Source organism: Artemia franciscana, chromosome 14 (genome assembly GCF_032884065.1).
Source record: "Artemia franciscana chromosome 14, ASM3288406v1, whole genome shotgun sequence".
In the NCBI taxonomy this organism is placed as follows: Eukaryota; Metazoa; Arthropoda; class Branchiopoda; order Anostraca; family Artemiidae; genus Artemia; species Artemia franciscana.
Genome location: NC_088876.1, coordinates 23,454,639 through 23,467,193, shown reverse-complemented (window position 1 = coordinate 23,467,193; position 12,555 = coordinate 23,454,639). Strand labels below are relative to the sequence as shown.

The 12,555-nt window shown below is 33.7% G+C and overlaps 1 protein-coding gene and 1 long non-coding RNA gene across 2 annotated transcripts in view; one reads left to right on the top strand and one right to left on the bottom strand.

Moving 5' to 3' along the window:
* The window catches only part of LOC136035474 (uncharacterized), a 68,681-nt gene extending 64,413 nt beyond the window's left edge, over positions 1-4,268 (top strand). Inside the window, exon 2 of the long non-coding RNA XR_010619449.1 lies at positions 3,435-4,268. This is a non-coding gene — a long non-coding RNA (uncharacterized LOC136035474). The remainder of the gene's footprint in view (positions 1-3,434) is intronic.
* Positions 1-12,555, bottom strand: part of LOC136035471 (phospholipid-transporting ATPase ID-like) — a gene marked incomplete in the record, with an annotated part of 145,321 nt that overhangs the window by 65,572 nt on the left and 67,194 nt on the right. The window contains 1 exon segment of the mRNA XM_065717286.1: positions 4,735-4,897. Within this exon segment, the coding sequence (XP_065573358.1) occupies positions 4,735-4,897 (163 nt within the window).

Sequence of the window (12,555 nt, the reverse complement as noted above, 5' to 3'; positions counted from 1 at the left end):
CCGACCCAAATTGTAAATATCTTGGTGATTCTTCTCACTGAACTTGAACACTCCCTAAAATTGAACATCTGCTGAATTTGAAGCATGACAGAATAAACACTAACCTTAAACATGGCTGTGAATACGCCCAAATCCACATGATGGGTGTCCAAAAAGTTGAACAGGATCACAAGCCGTTTAAAAAATTAGCTTTTATTATTTTTTGAAGATTGGTATCTTTCAAAATATTTTGAAAGATACCAAGAATTAATTTGAAAATTAAAATGGAATAGTTGTGGGCATCAAGTCACGGCTAATTGTAGAAAAGCCAAGACAGATAGTCTAATTGAGTGAGAGACAAATCTGGCATTAATCCCCCCCCCCCCTATTAGGATTGTATAAAAATGATGTTAGTTCATTTGTTAATAGATATTTCTATCTATTATCCGCACCAAAATTACGGATACTCTATATCAAAATTGCATATTATATACATCACTGTTACACATCATAATCCCAACAGTAGTTCATGTAATAGATGGAAGTCCTCCTCATGGAAAACATTTTAACCTTTCCTAAGATTGGTATACGAGCATTTCCAAAATTGCAAATGGTTTAGGAACACGAAAAAACATAGCGTTTACAATTTACAAAAGGAGCTATGCATAAACAGGCTTTGCGCAATGTGGGTGCCGCACAAGCTCACTACAATCGAAATGTATATGGATGAAGCTTTACGAGTACTCTGCATGTTGTGATAAACAAAAAAGGAATTTTCAGATTGTATTAATATGTTACACATTATATACATTACTGTTACACATCATAATCACAACAGTAGTTCATGTAATAGATGGATGTCCTCCTCATGGAAAATATTTTAACCTTTCCTTCCGTATAGACCTAGACAGTGGAATAAACCCTATTTTTGTTTTGCTTATCGTTAGATGTTACAAAAACGAATCATAAACGCGTAAAATAGCGTCAGACACATATATATATATATATATATATATATATATATATATATATATATATATATATACTAGCTGTTGGGGTGGCGCTTCGCGCCACCCCAACACCTAGTTGGTGGGGGCGCTTCGCGCCCCCCCCAAGCCCCCCCGCGCGCGTAAGTCGTTACGCGCCATAATAGTTACGCGCCATTGTAGTTGTGTCCCTATGTCCCACCTGTGAATATAGATAGATATATATATATGGTTTTAACTACGTAAAACTTGCGAATATACAACATTCTTTGCTGTCCCATTGTCTTTGCATATAAATAGATTGTCAGGTTTACCGACTCTTGAACATGCAACATATAATGGTCCATGGGGAAACAATCTGTATTCAGATCTATACCTCATGATTCTAATGATTGCCCTTGAGCTTTGTTGATGGTGATTGCTAATCGACCATTCCCTGTCCCGGTGTCCCGGTCGTCATTTACATCCCCCTGTTTCCCCCGGTGTCCCCGTTGTAGTTGTGTCCCTGTGTCCCGGTCGTCATTTATATTCCCTGTGTCCCGGGTCCCGGTCGTCATTTGTATCCCGGTGTCCCGGTCTGTATATACATTCGTTTTTTAGTTTTGTTTTTCTCCTTTATTTTTTTCCTTTTTTTTTCTTTTTTAGCTTATTTAGATTTTTAGATTTTTTAGTTTTTTTATTAGTTTTTAGTTTTTTTTTCTTTTTAGTTTTTTTTGTCCCGGTCGTCATTTATATCCCCCTGTTTCCCCCGGTGTCCCCGTTGTAGTTGTGTCCCTGTGTCCCGGTCGTCATTTATATTCCCTGTGTCCCGTTCGTCATTTGTATCCCGGTGTACCGGTCTGTATATACATTCGTTTTTTAGTTTTGTTTTTCTCCTTTATTTTTTTCCTTTTTTTTTTCTTTTTTAGTTTATTTAGATTTTTAGATTTTTTAGTTTTTTTATTAGTTTTTAGTTTTTTTTTTCTTTTTAGTTTTTTTGTAGTTTTTACCTTCTTTTTAGTTTTATTAATTTTTTTTTTTACTTGTGTCCTGGTCGTCATTTATACTCCCTGTGTCCCGGTGCTTTGTTGATTGCTAATCGAACATTCCTTTTGTCCTGGTCGCTTTCTCTTTGAGTGTCGTCATTTATTTTTTTCTTTTTTAGTTCTTTTAGTTTTTACCTTTTTTAGTTTTTTTTAGTTTTTAGTTTTTTTAGTTTTTTACCTTTTTTTAGTTTTTTTAGTTTTTTTAGTTTTTTAGCTTTTTTATTTTTTTTATTAGTTTTTAGTTTTTTTGTAGTTTTTGCCTTTTTTTTAGTTTTTTTAGTTTTTTAGCTTTTTTATTAGTTTTTAGTTTTTTTTGTAGTTTTTGCCTTTTTTTAGTTTTTTTAGTTTTTTAGCTTTTTTATTTTTTTTATTAGTTTTTAGTTTTTTTGTAGTTTTTGCCTTTTTTTAGTTTTTTCAGTTTTGACGTCACCTGATCCAGTTTTTTCAGGTGACGTCACCTGATCCACGATCCACAGATCCACAGACAACTTATTTTTATATATATAGATAGTTTTTTTTTTTTTTACTTATGTCCTGGTCATCATTTATACTCCCTGTGTCCCGGTGCTTTGTTGATTGCTAATCGAACATTCCTTTTGTCCTGGTCGCTTTCTCTTTGAGTGTCGTCATTTATTAGTTTTTTCCTTTTTTTTTTTTAGTTTTTTATTGGTTTTTACCTTTATTTTAGCTTATTTTTCAGTTTTTTTCCTTTTTTTTAGTTTTTTTTTATTTTTTATTTTTTTTTAGTTTTTTACCTTTTTTTAGTTTTTTTAGTTTTTTTACTTTTTTACTTTTTTTATTAGTTTTTAGTTTTTTTTTGTAGTTTTTGCCTTTTTTTAGTTTTTTCAGTTTTTTTTTTAGTTTTTTATTGGTTTTTACCTTTATAGTTTTTTTAGTTTTTTAGCTTTTTTATTTTTTTTATTAGTTTTTAGTTTTTTTTGTAGTTTTTGCCTTTTTTTAGTTTTTTCAGTTTTGACGTCACCTGATCCAGTTTTTTCAGGTGACGTCACCTGATCCATCCATCCATCCACAGACAGACAACTTATTTTTATATATATAGATAGATATATATATATATATATATATATATATATATATATATATATATATATATCTATATATATAAAAATAAGTTGTCTGTCTGTGGATGTGTGGATGGATGTGTGGATGGATGTGTCAGGTGACGTCACCTGAAAAAACTGGATTAGGTGACGTCAAAACTGAAAAAACTAAAAAAAGGCAAAAACTACAAAAAAAACTAAAAACTAATAAAAAAAATAAAAAAGCTAAAAAACTAAAAAAACTATAAAGGTAAAAACCAATAAAAAACTAAAAAAAAAACTGAAAAAACTAAAAAAAGGCAAAAACTACAAAAAAAAACTAAAAACTAATAAAAAAAGTAAAAAAGCTAAAAAACTAAAAAAACTAAAAAAACTAAAAAAAGGTAAAAAACTAAAAAAAATAAAAAATAAAAAAAAACTAAAAAAAAGGAAAAAACTGAAAAATAAGCTAAAATAAAGGTAAAAACCAATAAAAAACTAAAAAAAAAAAGGAAAAAACTAATAAATGACGACACTCAAAGAGAAAGCGACCAGGACAAAAAACTAAAAAAAAAGGCAAAAACTACAAAAAAACTAAAAACTAATAAAAAAAATAAAAAAGCTAAAAAACTAAAAAAACTAAAAAAAGGTAAAAAACTAAAAAAACTAAAAACTAAAAAAAAACTAAAAAAGGTAAAAACTAAAAGAACTAAAAAAGAAAAAAATAAATGACGACACTCAAAGAGAAAGCGACCAGGACAAAAGGAATGTTCGATTAGCAATCAACAAAGCACCGGGACACAGGGAGTATAAATGACGACCAGGACACAAGTAAAAAAAAAAATTAACAAAACTAAAAAGAAGGTAAAAACTACAAAAAAAACTAAAAAGAAAAAAAAACTAAAAACTAATAAAAAAACTAAAAAATCTAAAAATCTAAATAAACTACAAAAGAAAAAAAAAGGAAAAAAATAAAGGAGAAAAACAAAACTAAAAAACGAATGTATATACAGACCGGTACACCGGGATACAAATGACGACCGGGACACAGGGAATATAAATAACGACCGGGACACAGGGACACAACTACAACGGGGACACCGGGGGAAACAGGGGGATATAAATGACGACCGGGACAAAAAAACTAAAAAGAAATAAAAACTAAAAACTAATAAAAAAAACTAAAAAATCTAAAAATCTAAATAAGCTAAAAAAGAAAAAAAAAGGAAAAAAATAAAGGAGAAAAACAAAACTAAAAAACGAATGTATATACAGACCGGGACACCGGGATACAAATGATGACCGGGACCCGGGACACAGGGAATATAAATGACGACCGGGACACAGGGACACAACTACAACGGGGACACCGGGGGAAACAGGGGGATAACCTGACAATCTATTTATATGCAAAGACAATGGGACAGCAAAGAATGTTGTATATTCGCAAGTTTTACGTAGTTAAAACCATATATATATATATATATCTATATTCACAGGTGGGACATAGGGACACAACTACAATGGCGCGTAACTATTATGGCGCGTAACGACTTACGCGCGCGGGGGGGCTTGGGGGGGGCGCGAAGCGCCCCCACCAACTAGGTGTTGGGGTGGCGCGAAGCGCCACCCCAACAGCTAGTATATATATATATATATATATATATATATAACGTAAGATCAACGAAAAAATGACGTTCTTACCTGTGTCAAGGTACCAGTTTTATCCGAGAAAATGTATTCAACTTGTCCAAGTTCCTCATTCAAGGTAGTTGTTCGAGCTTTGGCTGGTGTGTTACTTAGGTCATGGTACATCTGTTTATCCCAACTAATCAAAAAACTTTGAAACAACCGTATCACCTCCACACTGAAAATGAAAATGAAGATTTGTTACCATTAATTAGGATGAATTAAAGTAGTATATAATTAAAAAAATCAAATGACATACATGAAACTTTTTAAAAAAATTGAGGAAACTAAAAATTGGAGGTGAATAGTACGACAAAACCTGGGCCTACTGCAGTTTTTTTCAATACACCAATTGAAAACAAGCTTTTAAAAAGATGCTCAAGATACATCCAGAGAGAGATAATGGTTTACTTTAACAAAAATACCCTCAAACAGTTCGTGGTAACGAACTATAAGTAAGTAGCGACCCGACTCAATAGTAACCGAAACTCTAAAAACAGAATTTTGATACCAATAGATACATCAGAAGAATCGGATTTTTATGCTGACTTCAAATATATAAGTTTCGTCAAGTTTAGTCATATCCATCAAAAGTTACGATGGGTAACCTTAGAATATTAGCCTTATTTTCGAAAAAAGGAGAAAACACCCCCTAAAAGCCATAGAATATTAATAAAAATCATACCATCAGATTCAGCGTATCAGAGAACCTTACTGTATATGTTCCAAACTCCTATCTGAAAAAATGTTTGCCGGAAGAAAGATCATGGATGCGTGTTTATTTGTTTTTGTTTTTCAGGGGTGATCGCATTGACCAGGTGGTCCTGAAATATCACGAAAGGGCTCATTCGAACGGAAATTAAAAGTTCTAGTTCCTTTTCTAAGTGACAAAAAAAATTGGAGGGCAACTAGGCCCGCTCTCACGCTCATTTTTACCCAAAGTCACCTGATCAAAATTTTGAGATAGCCATTTTGTTCAGCATAGTCAAGGAGATGTTTACGTGGGAAGATCTTTCCATGGGGAAACAAAATTTTCCATGAAGGGTACGTCGGATTTTCCAGCATTATCTTAAAATGATCAGAAATTATAAAAAAAAAAATTAACTGAAAGTAAGGAGCAACATTGAAACTTAAAACGAATAGAAATTATTACATAAATGAGGGGGTTTGCCCCCTCGTCAATGCCTCGCTCTTTACGCTAAAGCTTTTTTTAGTACTTTCAAAAGAGCTATTTATTCTAATTAAACGGCCTTTGTGATTCAGGGTTCATTCTTAAAGAATTGGAACAAAATTCGAACTTTAGCTTAAAGAGCGAGGTTTTGACGAGGGGGCAAACCCAACCATATATGTAGTAGTTTCTATTCATGATCATTCATGGTCTACAGCACAGAACAGTCATATCCACCCAGCTATATCTCCTTCTCTTTCTATTTATCAAGTACCAAGTCTGAAATAATAAAAACAAAATCTACAAAAAATGAGGGGGCACAAAAATGCAAGAACTTTCAATCTCCAGCTTAATTATAACAAGGAGTCACAAGATAAAATGACAATACCATAGCTGGAAGGAGCTACTAATCGTATGCTTATTCAAATATTGCTAAGCACTATAACCTCATTCAAAATTTACCAACTGAAGTAATACGCGCAAAACCCTTAAATAAAGATCCCATTTTGTGCCATATATACAAGACACAAACCTACTTAATATGCTAAATCCTAATTCAATAATTATAAAACTATTAAATACTAATTAAAATATTAACAAATACGGTCAACACAAAAATCTGCTAACTGACAACAATTGTCCAAAACAATTAGAAGTAGCTTCCATTTAGCGTGATATGTTAATTGGCGACATTCCAATTCAGTGCCAGCAAGCGGACTATTTCCTCTCATTTCTCCTTTTCGATACCACCCTCACTGGTATTTACCGTTGAGTTTTGGGGTTTCTACTTACATCATGCCGGCTTAACTAACTTTACTGAACAAGAAACATATTTAATTCTTGAGGGAGGAGATCATAAAGAAAATAATTTTATAATGATACGGAATATAATAGCAAAAAAAGCTTATGAAAGTTCAGAGATGACACAGTAGGCAAGTCTTTAGGATTTTGCCTTGGTAGGGGTCGAATTTCCGGAGAGAGCGGTGGGCAAAGATTTGCAAGTTCCAAAAGCCACATTGTTGGGCTCAAAACAAATCTTCTTTCCTTTGTGTTTTCTTTTTGTGTTTTTGTCTCTCTCCTTGCTTTTTCCTATAAAGCATATTTTTGAGCAACCTTTTTACTTTCTTTTTTTTGGTACATGACTGTATGACATCTATCGTATTAAAATAGACAGTTTATACTATTAAAAATTAACACGTTCAAATATAAATTTTATTACTTAAAACTTTAAAAATCATTTTTTATGAATGAAAGATAAAAACCTTTACTCCTCTAAAACTAAATAAAAAATGTCCCCAAAATACATATTATACTTCTTCATATTATACTTCTTTTTTTCTGCAGTTTTTTTTCTAGTGATATTCTTTTTATTTCGTTTAAGAGTTTATCTCTAGTTCTATGAGCTGCATACTCTTTGCTGGAGGAATTTATTTTGATTTTGCTCCATTATTGTAGCTGATTTTCAAGGGACCTGCCCCCCATCCTACAATACTTTTGTACAATATGATTTCATACCAATCAGAGACAAACACATATTCAGCCTATTGTTGAGCACCCTAATGGCCCACCTTACCCATCTAAGAAAACATGTTTGAAGCAATTTATAGAGTCATTTTCTAAAAGTTAAAGCCAAGCCATTTTTACGAGATTTGTTTTCATAGCAACAAAACTTTATGCTTTCTCCTTTTTAAATTAATGCTTCCAGGTTCCAGGGTAACTGGTTCCAGGGGAACAAAGTCTCAGCAACACATCCGCTTCGATCCATTAGTTTCGGTTTCTGCGTTTTTGGGAGTGTTCCTTAATTAACCAGTAATTATGGAAAGAAATACGCTGTTCCTACCAATTAGCTTTCTTTTATGGGAAAGTATTGACTTTTTCTTGTTTTATATCAACGAATTGAAACAAAAAGGGCATACAGAAATTTTTACTGGGAGAGGGGTGTAAATAAAGATAATGAACTCAAGGATTCGTTATTAATACGTTTGCATATACTGTTTAGGTAGCATATGAATATACAATATTTTGAAACAAATAGGATAGGGCAAAAGTATGTGTTGGGTTTTAAAGTATTTGGTTAAGGCCCTCTAAAGTTTTTACACGCACCCCCTCCTTTTCTTTAACAGCAGTTAATTTATTAATTTTTTTTTACAGTTTGCGGTTTTTACAAATTAGCTTCTTTTATTAACAATGGTATCAAAATCAAGATTTGACGATGGCAATTCCAAGAACTTTTGTTCCTACCTTGCGGAAGACAGCTCTTAGAATATTAGCCCTAAATTGGCAATGAAGAGAATGTGGCACATTGAAACAAAGGAGCCGTCCCCCCCTCAGAAAAAACCTGCTGTGGGTCAAGTGGAGTTTTTAAGAAAGCCGAACGAAACTTGTATATAAATATCAAAGTAACAGAATTTATGTAGAAAAGGAAAAAATGATGAAAGGCTGAAGGGGGCTAATCGTATTTCATCAGACATTAACGAAAAAGAACTTCATACGGCTAACTCTTGGGAGGAATAAGAGAGGGGGAGGGGTAGTCGTACTTCCTTAGACTCTGACAACTAATAACTTCATGGGTCAAATTCTTTGAAGATAGAGAATTCTGCATTATAGTATTTTAACGTAGGACGCCATTTTTTTTTATTTGTTTAGGGATGGGAGGAGGTGTAGCCGCTTGTGTTTAGCAATGGACAGGTAGATTCTCATCAATTGTTTATTCTAGTCTAAAAAATTTGCTACGGGATCCAAGTCCTAGTTGGTTTTGACTTATATCATGTAGTAACGCAAGTAATGGTATATCAGGCATTTTGCAGGGGCTGGGTCTTGAGACCTATACTCCCCGTCCTGAGGACAATGGACTGTTATGATTTTCTTCACTTTATATAGTTTACACTCTTTTTGTTTTTTAAGTTGTAGCTCTCTTAACAATGCAACCGCTGTCGAAAAAAAGGTCTTGGGCATACTAAAATTAATTTCTTTAAATGACAATTCGCTCGACAACCCTTTCTAATCCCTTTTACATATTTATAAGTACTACTCCCATAGAATGAAATCAAGGGTTTATCCCCCACCCCACAAACTAAATGCTCCCAGTTGAAAGAATTTATTTTTTACTTTTGAACCCGGTTTTTGAAGGGGCTTTCCCCTAGGCTATAACATTTTTGCGGATTAAGATCCCCTGGACCCAGTTATTCTTGGATTCAAATTTCAAACTGATCAGAGAAAAAACAGTTTTGGCCTATTTTCACCCCCCTCTCCCTTACGCCCGAAAAGCCTTATTTTATCTCAGAAATATGCCTTGGGTTTCGGTTTTTCCACAGGAGGTAATTTATTTGTAACATTTTTTTTTTTATAACAAAACTCATAAGGTCTATTTGCAACAATTAAACAGTTCGTGGTAAAAAAAACTGTAAGTAAGGAGCGACTCAGCCCAATAGTAACCGAAACCGTAAAAGAATAAATTTTGATAATAATGGATAAATCAAAAGAATTAGCTTTTTATGCTGATTCTAAAATTGATTAAGCTTAATGTTATCGATCACAAGCTACCAGTACGAATATGAGGATCCCAGGATTAGTTCTGAATTAGGACATGTTGATTTAGGTTTGTTGCATTAGTATTTGATTGTATGACCTACTCCGTGTGCTTCATTATTTGTATTTATGTGCAAAAGGCAAAAGCTTTCTACGTTGTGGCACAATAGATAAATAAATACCTGGAATATTTTTTATTAGAGTTCTGTATTATTCATTGACCCTATTCAAAATATATTTTATAAATAATTCTAGACAATCTCTAACTGAGGCAAGGATATTCAATTCAGGTAAAAAGCAGACTGGCTCCTGGTTGTCGTCTGGTGGGCCAGTGCATAAACCTTTACCCGAAAATACATGGCCGAGGATTGGATCACAGCAGCCGCAAGGTCGATGAAAGGACCGTTTTAGATTAATTACGGACTTCTGTGTTTTTCTAACACAGACAAACATTAAACAATGAGATACATATAGCAGGATGATTTTAAAATGTCCCTTCCACAGTGGCGTCTATTGGGGAGACAAGAGACATTATGCCTTCCTAAATTTTTCTTCCCTCGTTAGATTTTGAAATTTACCTTTTTATTGGTGTCTTCAATGAAAAAATACCTTCTTATCATTTTCTTTGGATTTTTTTAACGACAAAATTACCCACCACCCTACATTTTGATAACTGCATTGCACTTCTCCTCTCTCTAATTTTCGGGGCTTATGCCTCGCTCTTACTAACGGGGCATAAATATTTATGCCCCCATTTGAAGTAAAATGGAATAGTCGTGGGCATCAAGCCATGGCTAATTGTAGAGAAAGCCAAGACAGATAGTCCAATTGAGTGAGAGGCAATTCTGGCATTAAACCCCCTTATTAGGATTGTATTAAAAAGGATGTTAGTTCATTTATTAATAGATAGATATGTCTACATATAATGCCACTGCTCTTACAGAGGGAATCTAAAATAGATGTAAGTTTTATTGATTGCAATCTTTGTTCTCCCTTTGCTTAAACCAAAAAAATATTCATCATAAAACGAAAGAGACCACAGAGCTTTCGAAGCACTAGATTACAGCCTCTAAAATATAATAGCCTCTATTAATTCTGTTTCTATTGTCTGTGTGTCAAGTGACGTCATGTTTGTGTGTCGACTGACTTCATATTTGTCGACTGACGAAATTACAGACCGGGACATCGGGACACAAATGACGACCGGGACACCGAGACATAGGGAATATAAATGACAACCGGGACACTCAAAGAGAAAGCAACCGGGACACAAGGAATGTTCGATTAGCAATCACCATCAACTAAGCACCGGGACACAGGGAATATAAATGACGACCAGGACACTCAAAGAGAAATTGCAGACCGGGACACCGGAACACAAATGACGACCGGGACAAAAATGACGACCGGGACACGGGGACACAGGGAATATAAATGACGACCGCAACACTCAAAGAGAAATTAAAGACTGGGACACCGGGACACAAATGACGACCGGGACACAGGGAAACAACAACAACGGGGACGCCGGGGGGCACAGGGGGATATATAAATGACGACCGGGACACAGGGAATGTTCGATTAGCAATCACCATCAACAAAGCTCAAGGGCAATCATTAGAATAATGAGGTATAGATCTGAATACAGATTGTTTTTCCCATGGACAATTATATATTGCATGTTCAAGAGTCGGTAAACCTGACAATCTATTTATATGCACAGACAATGGGACAGCCAAGAATGTTGTATATTCGCAAGTTTTACGTAGTTAAAAATATATATATATATATATATATATATATATATATATATATATATATATATATATATATATATATATATATATATATATATATATATATATATATATATATACATATATATATATATATATATACTAGCTGTTGGGGTGGCGCTTCGCGCCACCCCAACACCTAGTTGGTGGGGGCGCTTCGCGCCCCCCCCCAAGCCCCCCCGCGCGCGTAAGTCGTTACGCGCCATAATAGTTACGCGCCATTGTAGTTGTGTCCCTATGTCCCACCTGTGAATATAGATAGATATATATATATGGTTTTAACTACGTAAAACTTGCGAATATACAACATTCTTTGTTGTCCCATTGTCTTTGCATATAAATAGATTGTCAGGTTTACCGACTCTTGAACATGCAACATATAATGGTCCATGGGAAAACAATCTGTATTCAGATCTATACCTCATGATTCTAATGATTGCCCTTGAGCTTTGTTGATGGTGATTGCTAATCGACCATCCGGTCGTCATTTACATCCCCCTGTTTCCCCCGGTGTCCCCGTTGTAGTTGTGTCCCTGTGTCCCGGTCGTCATTTATATTCCCTGTGTCCCGGGTCCCGGTCGTCATTTGTATCCCGATGTCCCGGTCTGTATATACATTCGTTTTTTAGTTTTGTTTTTCTCCTTTATTTTTTTCCTTTTTTTTTCTTTTTTAGCTTATTTAGATTTTTAGATTTTTTAGTTTTTTTATTAGTTTTTAGTTTTTTTTCTTTTTAGTTTTTTTGTCCCGGTCGTCATTTATATCCCCCTGTTTCCCCCGGTGTCCCCGTTGTAGTTGTGTCCCTGTGTCCCGGTCGTCATTTATATTCCCTGTGTCCCGGTCGTCATTTGTATCCCGGTGTACCGGTCTGTATATACATTCGTTTTTTAGTTTTGTTTTTCTCCTTTATTTTTTTCCTTTTTTTTTCTTTTTTAGTTTATTTAGATTTTTAGATTTTTTAGTTTTTTTATTAGTTTTTAGTTTTTTTTTCTTTTTAGTTTTTTTGTAGTTTTTACCTTCTTTTTAGTTTTGTTAATTTTTTTTTTACTTGTGTCCTGGTCGTCATTTATACTCCCTGTGTCCCGGTGCTTTGTTGATTGCTAATCGAACATTCCTTTTGTCCTGGTCGCTTTCTCTTTGAGTGTCGTCATTTATTTTTTTCTTTTTTAGTTCTTTTAGTTTTTACCTTTTTTAGTTTTTTTTAGTTTTTAGTTTTTTTAGTTTTTTACCTTTTTTTAGTTTTTTTAGTTTTTTAGCTTTTTTATTTTTTTTATTAGTTTTTAGTTTTTTTGTAGTTTTTGCCTTTTTTTTAGTTTTTTTAGTTTTTTAGCTTTTTTATTAGTTTTT